At 32.5% G+C, this 15,944-nt stretch overlaps 1 protein-coding gene across 2 annotated transcripts in view; it reads left to right on the forward strand.

Annotated features, from left to right (window-relative positions):
* Window positions 1-15,944, forward strand: part of mgl (low-density lipoprotein receptor-related protein megalin) — a 68,270-nt gene that overhangs the window by 32,476 nt on the left and 19,850 nt on the right. The window contains exons 2-10 of one of the 2 annotated variants that reach the window (XM_089220956.1): window positions 8,202-8,351; window positions 9,112-9,243; window positions 10,725-10,985; window positions 11,078-11,329; window positions 11,403-11,519; window positions 12,037-12,972; window positions 14,992-15,129; window positions 15,230-15,439; window positions 15,547-15,742. In XM_089220956.1, the coding sequence (XP_089077082.1) occupies window positions 8,202-8,351; window positions 9,112-9,243; window positions 10,725-10,985; window positions 11,078-11,329; window positions 11,403-11,519; window positions 12,037-12,972; window positions 14,992-15,129; window positions 15,230-15,439; window positions 15,547-15,742 (2,392 nt within the window). The remainder of the gene's footprint in view (window positions 1-8,201; window positions 8,352-9,111; window positions 9,244-10,724; window positions 10,986-11,077; window positions 11,330-11,402; window positions 11,520-12,036; window positions 12,973-14,991; window positions 15,130-15,229; window positions 15,440-15,546; window positions 15,743-15,944) is intronic. The other variant, XM_089220957.1, reaches the window with a different exon arrangement.

Here is a 15,944-nt window from a genome sequence, read left to right on the forward strand (position 1 = left end):
AAATCGCACCGTTTTAGGTGTTCTGCAAGACTGCAAAACAGCAGAGGTTCGACAGTTCGAGATGTTTTATCAAAAGAAGTTGTAAAACATTAAAATATAGTGTAGGTACTTATATATAATTATACTAATCTCATGATTTTCTGGAAATTCTATCATTGCCGTCAAATGTTTTTATAATGTATGTACACGCATTACATTATATTTTTACGTTCATTAGTCAGTCTATCTAGTCCTATACCTAATGATTTGAGCCTAATGGCATATAATGTTCGGTTAATACATTCTCCAGTGCATGCGTGAAATCGGTGGCATTGATATTTCAAAACGTTTCGTATTTTACTATAATAATAATAAATGTTTTGTATCGACGTTTTAACATTTATGTAGGTATATTTTACATTATAAAACGATATTTAATAATAATGCCATGTTTAATATTGGAATAGAAAATATATACCTAATATGCAAAATTTGCTTGTCGATTGTTGAGTAATGCGCAGGTCTGTTAAAAACAAATAAAATATATTATAATTATAAATAATACCAGTTTGAAAATGACGTCACGTTCGGGAAAATCCACTATCCAGGTCGTTAGAAGACGAAAAAAATAACGCCAATTATTATGGTCTTATATATATTCGACGAGTATAGGTGATTATAATATGCGTTATGGATTTGTTTTTTCTACTGCTGTTTATAGTTTATATTATACATTTTATACACATCGGGTTTTCTCTTTTGCTTAGATGAAAACAGCATCTGTGAAAACCATTATAATCAAATTTTTTTGGACATTTTTTCCATTTTTCCACTATTATTGCATTACACGTGAAATTTCTCAAGTTAACCTATATTGTTATTACACGTATGTATAATATATATATATATATATATATATATATATATATATTGCAGCACGGATACGTGGACTGGAAAAAATTACGAATCGTTACATTGTTGTGGTAAATTTGCTTTCACTTCGGATGACACCGAAGAGAGGTGAATGTTGTGCATTCTTTTTTTCTTTTTCGTTTTATATTATGGTAAAACCACGACGACCGCGCTGAAAGAGTACCTTCAATCTTGCCGCTCGTCACGATTTAACGCGTTGTGTGTGTGTGTGTGTGTGTGAGTATGCAAATATTATAAGAATAATTGTTGATAGGTATTTCCGTCGGAGAGCACGCACGAAGGGGTGTTGTGGAACGGATGGGGAGGACGGATAGTGAGAGAGCTGGAGAAGAACGATTTTTTTATTTTGTTTTAAGATATGCTAGATGCCGAAAGATACGAACACTATTGTATTTGGTGATTGATTATTCGTATCATATTGTTTATAAGACTCATTGTTTGTGCGCGAGAGATTTTTGGCCGTCCTGGTGCACGATTCGTCGATCATATTACCCATAATATATACTTGTACTCATATTATGCAATAATTTTATGCTAGTCAACCGCAGAAACACCAGTTTAAAAGTTTTTAATCTAGACACCTTATTCTCATCGTAACCATATAATATAAGCGTGCAGTACAGTAAATGTGAACTATTAGAATTTTTTTTAATTTTCTCGGAGAAATTTTATACTCGTAAAATGTAGAGTTATAAAGCTGTGTAATTTTACCGTGAAAATAAAAAACAACTACACACACAAACATTTTAAATTGGTAAACGAAATGACGTAGATACCTATATAGAGTTACGGAACATTATGTCATCAAATTACTGTTTATCTTTGTTATGCTATTACACTATACTATATTGATCAAATCGTGTTTGGTCGGTTGGAAATTAATCTGTTATCGTCACATTGGCGATATTATATCATTATATACTTGTATATTGTATTCGGTGTTTTTATAATTTAAAATTAAAATGTATTTATAAAAAAGTAACAAGATAATGGGGTATGACGTACCAATCTGTCTTCGTTCTTCGCACGAATATTCAATCCAGTAATTATTGATTTTCATTATTATTACCTATACATTTTTTTCATGAAAATATGATGATAGACATTTATTTATAAGTGTATATTTTTATTTCAACAATTGGTTGTATTTTTTATGAGAATAATGGAAAAAAAACTATCCGAATATGGAGTTTAAACTACGGTTGAGTTAAGTTTCCAATGCTTCTTCTTTTATGGGTTTTTTTCTTTATCGAACGCACTTACCTACATAATAATTATGCATTTAATGGAATATCGCATATGGTTAATGCATTAATCGGATTGAATATCAACATTATCATATTGTATAACTGTTAATTTTAAGCACGATCAAATAACCCGGTTTTTTAAGTATATTTTTATATAGCTGTATATAGCATTATTATAGCATCTTGAATTCTGTATAATTTGTATGTCACGTAAGTGAATAACTTGATATCATGCCTGTGTAAAGTTTAAACGATGTCATGTGTGCATCCCGTGATCATTAGGTATAACAATAATTAATGTAAATAATAATTTCTAATACAAGTAGGAAAAAAAATATCGTTTAACGCGCTGTCGAACTGCTGTTGTTTACAAGGTCGACAAATTTTTTACGCAAGGACGAATAATTATACTTAAAATTGTTGATTATGAATTTTAAAAAAATTTGTAAAATTCATAATAACACCTACGTTGTTAATAGTTATATTATAACTATTTGTCAATATTTTATATGATAATGTAAACAGCAAGTTCGTTATTTTTTATATACTTAAATAAATAAACTTCTATGTAGGTATATAGATAGATTGTCAAATATATATTTTATACAGCACAAGGTGATCAGGGTTGAAATATTATTTATAGGTACATCTAATTCGTTCTAAATGGAAATACATTTTACGATACCCTTTAGCATGACAAGGTCGCGTATAATAAATTAGAACTTTTTTTTTGATAAAGATTAAAATAATAATAACTCAACATCATTATACTCGAATACTATTATGTTAGCTTTAATAAATTGGTAGTGTATAGGTACAAGAGACAAATAAAATAATTAGTTACAGTAGGTATAATATGATAGATGATAATATGTAGAACATTATGCTGCTGTTGTTGATGTATATGTAAGATAATAACATTTTATTTTTTAATCACCATATTCGTTAGGGACTTTATTTTGCACGATGGCAGTATGACATGGACAATTTTGGTTGTAGCTATTTAATAATATGTAGTTGTATCAAATTATATAATTCGTATTGCGACGGGCTGAATAATATTAATTTGATTTATACTAAAATATTTTTACATACTTCAAAAAAATCTAATTGCGTGCATTATACACGATATATACGTAACATTTTAGTATATTATTATATGTTGTGAACTTACATATCATATTTAATATGAAATGTGTAGATATCGTAATTTAACTTTAAAATCTATATCGTGTTAGATATTTAACTTATATTTTAAATCAGGCAGGTTTTTAATAGATTTAACCTAGCAAATGTTTTATTTTCTATTTAAAAAACAGCATTATTAAAATAAAGATTTTATGTAAGTTATGATATATTTGGAACAGAATGTGTAAATTGTATTAAATTATTTTCAATGACCGTATCCAATATATGAGCGCGAAAGGATGACCTATGTATTGAATATTGATTACTTACAAACTACGAGTATATAGTGTGAAACTTCACATTATTACTTATAGGTACCTATACTATTATAATATTAATGTTATAGTCATACTTGGTATAGTATTTTATTTATTAAAGTAAATTTAATACGTTTAAAGCACGGTTCAAGAATATCCCCAAGCTGTATACCATGTATTCAATACGCATAATGTTGGGTTCAAGTCTGCAAGGTGATTTGGTGTTCGACTTTGTGTCGACACGATCCTATAATATATTGTATGGAGCGATAGCGTATAGTTCGGTTATTAGAACTGACATTACTATCGTGAACTTTGCAACGATAAAAATATGCAATATATAGGTATAGAAAGCGGCAGGCTAAGATGATATACTTCTTACGAACCTATTTCAATGATCTCTCATATCGACTGCTGTTAATCTCATCGTCAAGGAGAGCTTTATATAGACCACGGTGACGACACACGTACTTGAACATGTTAATTAATATAATTTATAATATTATGTTTGTCTGTACACGCGAGTACGATGTATGATGTATAATATTACATTGTGCTAACACCCCGGAAGCGTGTTTGTGTCAAAGGCTGCAATGCAAAACAAAATTGCTTACACAGGCTGTGTATAATTTACGCATGTCAGCGGAGTATCTGATGAGTATGGCCAGTATGGGTGGGTAGCACAAAGATAACATTATATTTACGTTAATGTTCTTTATAATTAATTTTCTGTTATTAGAAACAATGTTTATAGTGCTAATCTTAAAAGTGTAACGAAGTAATTTCGTAAATAGCTCAACGTTCCAATTTTGTTGTTTTTACTAAGGGTGTAACACTGTAACCGTAAAGGTAAATACCTAGGAGAATAAATTAAAAGTGTTATATATAATAGCGATACATTTAAATAATACCAAGAACATTTCATCAAGTTACGAACAAGCCTTTGCCTTCTCCCCCTAAAAAAAATTCCGTTTTTGATCTATTATATATTGTATTGTTCTTATATAGAGAATAGAGTACATAATATATATTATTAAATAAAGTAAATGATGTCGGAGAAAGTCTTCGTAGACAACTTCACAACGGCCGCGTGGTATGAAAATGGTAGGTAGAGGTATACACGCACTGCGACACCGTGAAAATGTTATTTTATTGCATGTTCTATTGCACTATAGGATAAGTTATTAATAAATATAAGAGTATATATACATATTTATAATTAACATGAACATATTGTATCATATTATTAATATATATCTATTACGTATTTACATATTATGTATTATAACTTATACTAACCGGCTGTATAATTTATAAATATACTTATATACATTATACATATATACATATATAATATATATATATATTATTTATATATATATATATATATATTCAGAAGGTAAATTAATCAATTTTCCAGTGTCATAATTTTATATAGTAAAGAGAGAACTAGCAGGACACTTTATATAGGTTTTATTTACGACGGGGTGTCGGATTCGGATAAGAAAAAAAAGTAATTTGAGAAGTGTATAATCTTGTATCGTCGTCACTTTGATATATATCTATATAAAAGATTATATTAATATCAAGACAGAGAGATACGTAGATTCTTATATATAAATATATTATATTATTATGTCATTTAATATCTATAATAGTAATTACATACATGTGGCACGTATAATACATTGATTTATTTGTATTTATAGGTATTAAATAGTAAATACGATTGCGACGAAATGATTGATACGCCTGCAGTGTGTTAAAAAAGTATATTATACTTGTATTATACTTGCACAGCTTGTGTTTTTCTCAGTTGCTTTATTGAATATTTATGAATTCTGATTTTTACATTCATGTATGAATATCGGTACCCTCTTTATTTAACTTCTGAGTAACTATTATTTATCAATAGCCCCAATAATATTTTTCATTTTTTTGATGGCAACTGCTATATTTGATGTTTTTTATTCTAGCAAATAAATAGTAAAAGAAAATTATAATACCATTTGAAATTTTTATTAATTTATACATAAGAAACTATTTTTGATGAATTTACCGATAAAATGATAGTGAAACAAAAATATATTTACTATTATAGTACTTATATTTCCTTATAGTGCCATGACGAGTTGAATGACGTCATATTTATTCCACACAATTATATAATCGAACTTTTCGCGTGCTCGATCAACAATAATATTTTAGTAGTGTGGGTTAATTCGCAAACGACCTGATTTTGCGGGCGCCCGTAAAATGCGGGCCAATATAACAATAATATAGTACAAATAATTACAATATAATAAACACTCATGAAACAACATTTTTTTATTGATGTTCAATTATAGTAAAAAAATAATCGTATTTTTTTCCGCTTCAAACAATACTAGTGCATGCACCGCACTCATAACTATGGCGAACGGCGGTGACTTCGTCCCATATAAAAATAATACTTACCTATGTATATGTATGTAAGATAGTATATACATAATATAGGTACATATTGTATTATGTATATAAATACGCGTATTGTGATCGTGTCCTCTGCCGCTGCCGTGTTTCAGTCGATTCATTGGTTCGTAAACCCGCGAAAATGTGCATTTGAAATTATGTTGAAAACTGCTTGTATTTTCTGACCTACCTGGTTCACATTTAGGGCCGACGAAAGCTAAAGGAGAACAGGGCGATTGCCCAGGACGCTAGCGCGGAAAGGGCGCCATACTGAAAATTATTTGTAAATAATTTATCTTTTATATTTAATACTCATTAACAATCTATACAAGGATACTTTTACATATTAAATTTGTGTTCATGCTGAACTAATTTTATTTTTCAATTTCGTAAATCATAGGTAGGTACATAGTTTAAGCTTTAAACAATAGGATTGGGTTAATTTAAAAATAATTTTTCATTTTACATTTTAAACTTGTAAATTACCATATTTTCAACAGTTTCCATGGAATATGTTTGTAAAAATTCTCTAGTCTTCAGAACCACCCAAAATTCCTAATCAAGTTTATTAATTATATTTTTATTTTATTGAATATTTTTAATTTATAAAATTCATCTGAAATCGTTTATAAATTGTCATTGCCAAATATTCAAGTCAAGTCCGATATAAGTCTATGAATAGTTCATAATGTCGTCTATCACGAATGTTAGTCAGTAGTTTAAACAGTCAGTGGCGTAGCCAGGATTTTTTTAGGGGGGGGGGTTTGTAATAAAATGTAACTTGTGGAGGATTTCACACTTCCTGAAATGTACTCATAAATTGTTTAAATAAATTATAATATACGTTTAACTTTTAAATATTTATTTAAAATAATTTTTTTTCTTTTTTTACTTTCTTATTTGAAGAATCCATAACAACAATTGTCAATTAGCAAAATATTAAAAATTATTAAAAATTATTATAAAAACTAGAGAAACATCCAAACATGTGTCCATGTATTTTATAATGATAATATTGTTCTGTGATAATATTCATATTGATAACAACTAGACCGCAGAACTGTAGATAAATCTACAACCATGGTAAATTAATAATAAAATAATTGAATGATAATGATTATTATCATCAGTGCAGTCGATAACGTAAATTACACAATATGATGGTGTAGTGTAAATATTATCTGCACGAATGCAATAATACGACACTGTGTGCACTGTTTAAGATAAAGTTTATCTTAAACCGTGGTAGTGTGTGAATACGGCATAACAGAATACATTTTACCACGACCAAATGATTGTATTCCTATATTATAAACATTATATTTTTGATATAAATACGGCTGAGGGGGAGGGTTATAACACCCCCCCCCCTGGCTACGCCACTGTAAACAGTTGTTTACTATTATACATAATACCTACTCCTCAACTTCTGAGAAAGTTACTACTAATGAATCTACTCAATACTTCAATAATATAATATGCCACGCTCAACGTATACAGTTTTACTACGTTATAATACATATATACGTATGTTCGTGTACGTAATATATACCATACATTATATAATCGTGCCCCTAAGGTGTAAACTGAATATTATTCATGTAAAAACAAAAAAAAATCATTACCTTCGCGTGTGGGCGTAAGTGAGACGCATCTGATTCGATTATTATTTCTATTTTTATTATTATTAATTATTATTATTATTATAATCATTATCCGAAGACGACGTCGACCAGTGACGGTGACGGTGCGAGGCATTACTTACGTGTTGTACATATATAATGATATACAAGTAGACGGAGCAGTGATATATTTTATTACTTACCAGTTATCCGTAAATGTATATTTTACTGTATAGCTATAGTATTAGGTACCCATATTATAATATATATATATATATATACGTTTCTGGCGTCCGTCCGTCCGAGAGGTGTGCTCGAAACACAATTCTCTGTAGTTGTACAATATAATTTATATGTATACCTATATTAGATATTATGTCGCCGTGTGTCGTTTATTGTGGACCCGGTGCAGGAGTGCCTAAAGTGCGCATGCCCGTGACGGACGGCGGCCGATTTTCTATTTTTCGTGTATACATTTTACGACTCAACGTGCTAATCCTTTTGTTTCCGTTTTTGTATTACAGTAGCAGCGGAAACGACGACCGGCACTCCGGCGATGACAACATGCGGTCCGGGCATGTTTCGATGTTCGGACGGAAAGTGCATAACTTCCGACTTGCTTTGCAACATGCAAAAGGACTGCGACCGAGGAGAGGACGAGTTCCAGAGTTGCCGTGAGTAATAATAATAATAATAAATATTATTACTGTAATGATTGAGCAGAGAATGTTCACGTTTTTCACAATTAAATTTTTTTCTTTCGTCACCCGTGTACACTTTTAACGTATACTGCAGTCTGCCAGTCTATTATAGGTGGACTTTCGATTTCATATCTTAAGACTAAAATGCTTTCTAAAATAATGCAATGTGTTAGAGGGATGGCAATGATGGCATTATTTTGTAGTGTTCGAAGTAGAAATATCTTTGGCTTAAAGCTTATTGAATATATTGATAGTTAACTAAGAGTAAATTATTTAACCAAAAGGTATTAAGAATGCTAATTTCACATGCCTTGGGGGTGTCATGTATTAGGCATTTATGACTGCAAATATTATTATTTTGTTGAATTTCCAATAAATTACTGGCATATGGTTTGCTATTATTTAATTTTATCATATGTATATTCTGAAGTGTAATTTAATGAGAAATCGCAAAAAACTACTGTTGCCGTTTGAACTTTAAATTGTCTGGTTCTCATTTGAACTTTTATGCATAGGTAACCCTTTCAACCTAGTAAACAGCTTATTTAATGGTGATTTTATGCTTAGATAGAGCTGTTTTAGTATCGTGGTTAATGTCGGTGACACATGATGCACGATTAGGCACACTGACCCCGCGCTCTGCGTTGTTTTTGACAAGCCTTGTATTATACAGACTGGTCAGTGACGAAGAAAAACAAATAATAATTTCGTATCCTGTTTGATTTTCCATTAGCTCCGCCCGAGTGCGAACCCACGCTGTTGCCATGCCGTCAGTACCATTGGAACAAGACGTACTGTTACCCTCCGCACTATCGGTGCGATGTTACCGTCGACTGTGTTGATGGCTCTGACGAGGCCGATTGCAGTGAGTATACAATAATATTATGTACTATTTAACCCAAACTTTTCCTACACGCCTAATTATACTCGTACAATACTTATACCATTGATTTCAATTGGTAAATATGAGGTACAAATAACTTGTCTTCGATCGCAGTATAATTATTATGTTGCCGTTGGCTGTCATTTGCGCATTAGTATATTAAACAATAAAATGGTTTTAATCTGATATCTATATGAATTTGCGATTATTAGAAGATTCTAATTCATGAAATTAAATAAATGTATATTTTTAAATTAAAAAAATGTGCATCAAGTATTAGTTTTTTTGGTTCCCAATAGTTTTCCAGATATAATTTTAAATATGCCGATGAAAACGATGTGCAACTGTATTACAAAAAAAAGTTCAAAAATCAAAATTAATAATAGAGATACTCTAACGATGTGCGGCCAATTTATATGCATATTTTATAATGATTATTATTTTTGATTCGTTTGCAGTGTTTACAATTGTTTGATAGTTATTAGTTGGGCTCGCGTGTTTAAACGTGTATATATCTGAATGCGGCCGTCAACGGTTTGAAATAATTGTGATTTTAGAAAAACCCAACGAGATAGTCTCGCTAATATAATATTATTATTTTTTGCTTCCTCTCCCGAGTGCGTCATCTTTTTAAATATTTTTCGAGTGCCTGCGGACACCACGTGTTACAGTCCTATGTGGTTGTCTGTCAGGAGAAAAAAATAATATAACGAAGCAGCGCCTCGCACGCCCATTCCTCGCATACAATTTGTTTACAAATTAGTCGGTTCGACAATTATATAGAGTTAAAGTAGGTACATAGTTTATATACTTACTCATATATAATGTTATCATAATCCACGCTGTGCTGCCAGTGTAATAACATCGTTGTATTGAAAAAACGCAACGATTCGCGGTGATGAGGTTTTTTTTTCACCATAAAAAAACGCGATTTGGATTCCCGCAACTCGCGAATATATAGTTATGGTTGTAGAGAGGGGAGGTAGGGTACATAATAAATGGCCTATTATGGTAATTAACGAGTTCTCTGAGAATTTTCGATGATTCTAATCTAAAAGTCGATTAATACGTGTAGCGCGTATATATAATAACATGGCTATAATATTATATATATTAGGTACATACATTTTCCAAAAAAAAAAAAACGGCAACCATCACACGGGGCTTAATTGTTTCATCACGTGTCTACTTTAAAAAAACAATTTGCGGAAATAGGACGGGACCATCAATCATAATTGGTCATCGTTTTCATTTTAACTTCGTGTATCAAAACTCACGCAAAAGCCTATGTCTGTCGTGTATCTCGAAATGTTTTGATCTCCCTCGTCCTGATTTCCTGTTAATCACAGTTTACGATTTATCTTTTACGTTGGCATCGCATTCGTATTGATGATCCCGGGCACATTATACAGCACTGTATGTAATACTATTATGATGCACATTATGTGAAATTTATTGCTTAGCGTACCGAAAATGCCAGACTGAAGACTTCCGCTGCGAGGTGAACGGTCCGGGCAGCGGTCCATGTCTGCCCAAGCTCAAACGTTGCGACGGTTACTTCGACTGCCGCAACCACAAGGATGAGGAGAACTGCGGGTCGGCCATGAACATGTCGTGTCCACTGGACAAATTCCGGTGTCTAAATGGGCAAAAGTGCATCGACCCGAAACTGAAATGTGACCATCAAAACAATTGCGGTGACAACAGCGACGAAGAAAACTGCAGTGAGTATTATATATGCATCGATAAATGGAGGTGGTGGACATCTTTTGCGTATTCCTATCGGTTTTGATTTAATCGTTTGTTTTCCTAAAAGATTTCGCGGCTTGCCACGTCGGCCAGTTCCGATGCGGCAACGGGCTTTGCATCCCTCTCAACTACCAGTGCGATGGGTACGCCGACTGTCAAGACGGTACTGACGAGTTGAACTGCACCGCGCTGGCTTGCCCTGGAAAATACCTGTGTCCCCAGGGTGGACCGAACAAACGGCCCAAGTGCATAAACAAGTCGCAACTATGCGACGGACATAAAGACTGCGATGATAACGCCGACGAAGAGGCGGCGTGCTGTAAGTGTTGATAAATAAATAAATAATTATTTCTTTCATACTATATCATTATACTTACGTGTCTTGTTCACAGCGACCCTCAGTTGTCCAGCTCTGGGTTGTGAGTACAAATGTCAGGCATCACCCACCGGTGGCTCATGTTATTGTCCGGAAGGAAGAAAAATCGCAAACGATTCGAAAACGTGTATAGGTTAGTATATACCCTGCAATGGTCGGGTTATGAAGCGTGACGTACAAGTCACTATACGATTAATTACTTTGACAATAACGACAACGAAGATGTTATAATTTAATTATGTTTGTCTGTATACAACAAAACTAATTTTACTTATCAAAAGTTAGGTCGTGTAACTTGTGTAAAATAACGTCTCATAAAAAAAAATTATGTATTTTTGCGATATTTTAATTTCAAATTTTCATTATTCTATTGTCTACTGGTCTACATATTAAATTTGTTTCAACCATTAATCTGAAAACAATTTTTTTGTCTTCTCTATTGGATCTTTAACAGTTCGACCCGTTAGACTAAGTCATTTAGGTTTCAAAATATTATATAATTATTATACCTAATTATACAATTCCTCCCTAAAAAAAATAATAATTTTGAATCGATGATTTTTCGTCAAGCGACTACTGACTCTTGTCCAACTCATATGACATGACTGTCAGCGTGTGTGTATAATATTATGATTGTTATATACTTTCAGATCGTGATGAGTGCTCCGAATGGGGATTCTGCGAACAGATGTGTAAGAACTCGGAAGGATCATACACGTGCAGCTGTTATCCAGGGTACATGCTTATGGACCGGAAAAAGTGCGTGGCCAACAATCGGACACAACCGTTCCAAGTGTATTTCGCCCAGGATAAGAACATTATGAAAATGGATTCCAAGTACCAAAACTTGGTGGTGGTGGCCAACGCAACGTCAGCCAGCGGCATGGATTACCATTACGCGTTCAATACGCTGTACTGGTCCGACGTAAAGCTGAAGAAGATCAAATCGGCAAGGCTGCTGGACATGGACAAGTTCGTGCGAGACGGCAACGCCATTTCACCTGAGATCACGTTGCCCGGCATGTGGGAGCCAATATCGATGGCGGTAGACTGGGTCGGCAACAAGCTGTATGTGGTGGACGGCGTGGGCCAGAAGGTGGATGTGTTCGAGCTGAACGGCCGGTGGCACGCGATCGTGCTGAGCAGCAATCTGACCAACCCCTCGGACATCGCGCTTGACCCCACCCAGGGGTACATGTTCATAGCGGACGGTAACCAGCTGATCCGTGCCAACATGGATGGCAGTGATACCAAGGCCATAGTCACTGACGCCGTGTACAAGGCGTCTGGCGTTTCAGCCGACATTCTTGACAAGCGGCTTTACTGGTGCGACTCGCTGCTGGATTACATCGAGACAGTCGATTACGACGGAAATGACCGACATCTCATACTCAGGGGACCGCAGGTGCCATCTCCATCTCGACTAGCGGTGTTCGAGAACCGCGTATACTGGTCAGACGGTACTAAGCAGGGCATAATGAGCGTCAACAAATACGACCCGACCAGCGTTTCATCCGTGTACAAGAACCGTGACATCAAAGATCCGAAATCGGTGAAAATTGTCCATTCACTAGTCCAGAGAGAAGGTAAGAGCAATAGCCGTTGTAATCGCAAATATATGTTCCAAATAGATTTAACCATTTTAAGATAAATTATAGGTGTCAGGTATTACCATAGGTATTAACAGTTTTGTAAAAAATACTTTTAAAAAGTATTTAAGTAATTACTCAAATACTTATAAAATAAAGTATTTAAAATATAGTAAAGTATTTGACATAATTTTCAAATACAAAACAAAAAAATCAATTTAATTCTGAATCATTCATAATATATTAATATATAATATTAATCGAACATTTGTGTGTTGCATTTTAAGAACATAATTTGTTCGAAATGCTTATCAGTCATATTAGTTATTTTTTTGGTGATTGTTGCAATATGTAGTAGCCAGTAGGTACACCGATAACGTACCGTTGCGAATTGCGATCGTCGTCGACGATAAACAGACGGTTTCTCGGAGTAAAACATATTTAGTTAGGTTAGGTTAGGTTAACTAAAACCGATATCGAATTGTTCATAAATGATAAAATAATATTATATTTATAATATTATTATGACATTATAATTATTTGACAATGAATAAAGAATTAAAGGAATAAAAAAAGTATTCAATAAAATAGTATTCAATACTAATAAAATGTATTTAAAATACCGTTCAAACACTTCAAAAATAAAAGTATTTTAAAAAGTATTCAATACGTAAAAAAGTATTTGATTACTTTTATTCAAATACTTTTACTCAAATACTTTACAACACTGGGTATTAAACGATCGATAGGCAAGGATTTAAAAGTAATTTTCCAAATCCTCCTATACATGAAAGTGTGTTTGCATCAAAAATTCTAAATACGCGTGTGTTCTGTAGTTGTATAAACTTTAGTCGGTCCTTGACTTGCAACAAAAATATTGGAGGTACTCTGATAGCTCATAGACAATTTGTATCCCTAGCTAATTAGTATACCTGATATAATTGTGAGACCTCTTCTTTTATTGCACCTTAAATTTTTTTTAAATTTTTTTTCATTTAATAAGCTATAATGTAAATGTTTTTTATTTATAATTAGAGCCTGGAATTATATTCTTTAAAAATACTAATAGCCAAGATAAGATGCTAATATTCTCTTAAAAATTTGAAAATATTCTTCCAATATTTTTTAAAAATCATAATAAAATATGCTTTTTGCTTGGAGCTAGCTATTTTTGTGTAGTAATTCCATTTTTTGTCGGGCATTGTTATCTTAGATAAGTCACATATCTTATATACTTCAGTGGATTGCAGCACATTACTACGTAGGGTATAACAATCGTATATACGATGAACAATGGTATATAAATATATAGTTTATTTTCAATATCATATCATTATTACTATTATCGGACCTAATATAATTTATATTATTTACGTCACTGCAACCAAAAATATCGAACATCTATACAAATTAATCAATATATTCTCTAATATTCTTTATTATACGAAATATTCTTTTAACTTAAAATATTCTCAAATATGCAAAAAAAAACTTTTGCCATTATTAACATGTTTTATGATTCGTAAAGATTTCGAACCCCTTCGAGTCTGACTGCATAGACTCATAAAAAATATGCAAAATAATATAATTCCGGGCTCTATTTATAATATTCCTTTCTATTGTCTTTTCGAATAAATATTCTTAGACCTCTTGTATTTTATCGTTCGTGGTTAGAATAGGTTACAGATTGATGTTACTTATTATTACCTAATATAGTACCCATAATCAACTTATTAAATGTAATGATTACGTACTTATTATATATCCCTATATCAGACATCAATACTTAAAAACATCTTGTAAACGGTTTTTCAATCATAAAACAAGAATAATTTTGTAAAAAAATTCCAAATAAAGATAGAGTCTCACACTTCTATGTGCCCTAATAATAAATAAAATATAAAAATGAGCCAAAAATATCTGAAAATTTAGTTATACTCAGCACTCTCCACCATTAAAGTACTGACCGTAATGCTATAAAACATTATATCTACTATTTGTATTTTGTGTTCACAGTATCGTCACCTTGCAGCAAGAACAACGCTGGTTGTCAGCACATGTGTATCGTGACTAAAGGCAGTGACGGTTTGTTAGCGAATAGGTGCGCCTGTAACATGGGATATCAACTTGCGCAAGACATGCACAATTGCGTTTGTGAGTATTTAATTTATCTATAAACATTAATTTGTGAATTTTATATTTGTTGTGAATATTAACGTCAATGTGCATCTGATGTATTTCGTTTTTATTTTAGTGGTCGACGAATTTTTGTTGTACTCGCAGCAAAGGTTCATTAAAGGTAAAGTCTTGAACAGAGTTTCGCAAGGGTTTACTGACGCCATACTGCCGGTGTCATCGAGGAGAGCCAGGTTCGTGGGTCTAGATTTCGATGCGCGTGACAATTACATTTATTACTCGGACGTTCTTCAGGATGTTATCTATAGGATACATAGAAACGGGACAGGTAAGCATTTAAACACATTTTTCACGCTTGACGTTGTCATTATGTAATAAACACGTTTTTGTAAAAAGACCATTATGTAGCATTGAATAACCATGAAATATTTGCAGGTAGAGAAATTGTATTAGCGTCACAAAACGAGGGCGTGGAAGGTCTTGCCGTCGATTGGGTGGCTAAGAATTTATACTATATCGATAGTAGAAAAGGTACATTGAACGTGTTAAGCACTCGCAATGTGACCAACAAAAGAGTACTATTGAAGAACATGAAAAGACCCAGAGCAATTGTTGTTCACCCTAACAAGGGGTAAGTGTTTTAAAAAAGAAGACAACATAATAGTTAACGACTGCGTTATAGATTATGATTTTCAGATATAAAGCTTTTACGAATACCTATAGTACCTATCACAATGTTGTATAATTTGGGCATTTGTATAATTTACATTTTACTTTTAATACCGACCTAAATTATTACCGGTCAATACCGAAAACTTCTGTTCAAGATGGAT

Source organism: Diuraphis noxia, unplaced genomic scaffold, assembly GCF_037042655.1.
Source record: "Diuraphis noxia isolate RWA-SAM2 unplaced genomic scaffold, SU_Dnox_SAM2 contig0002, whole genome shotgun sequence".
NCBI classification, from domain to species: Eukaryota; Metazoa; Arthropoda; class Insecta; order Hemiptera; family Aphididae; genus Diuraphis; species Diuraphis noxia.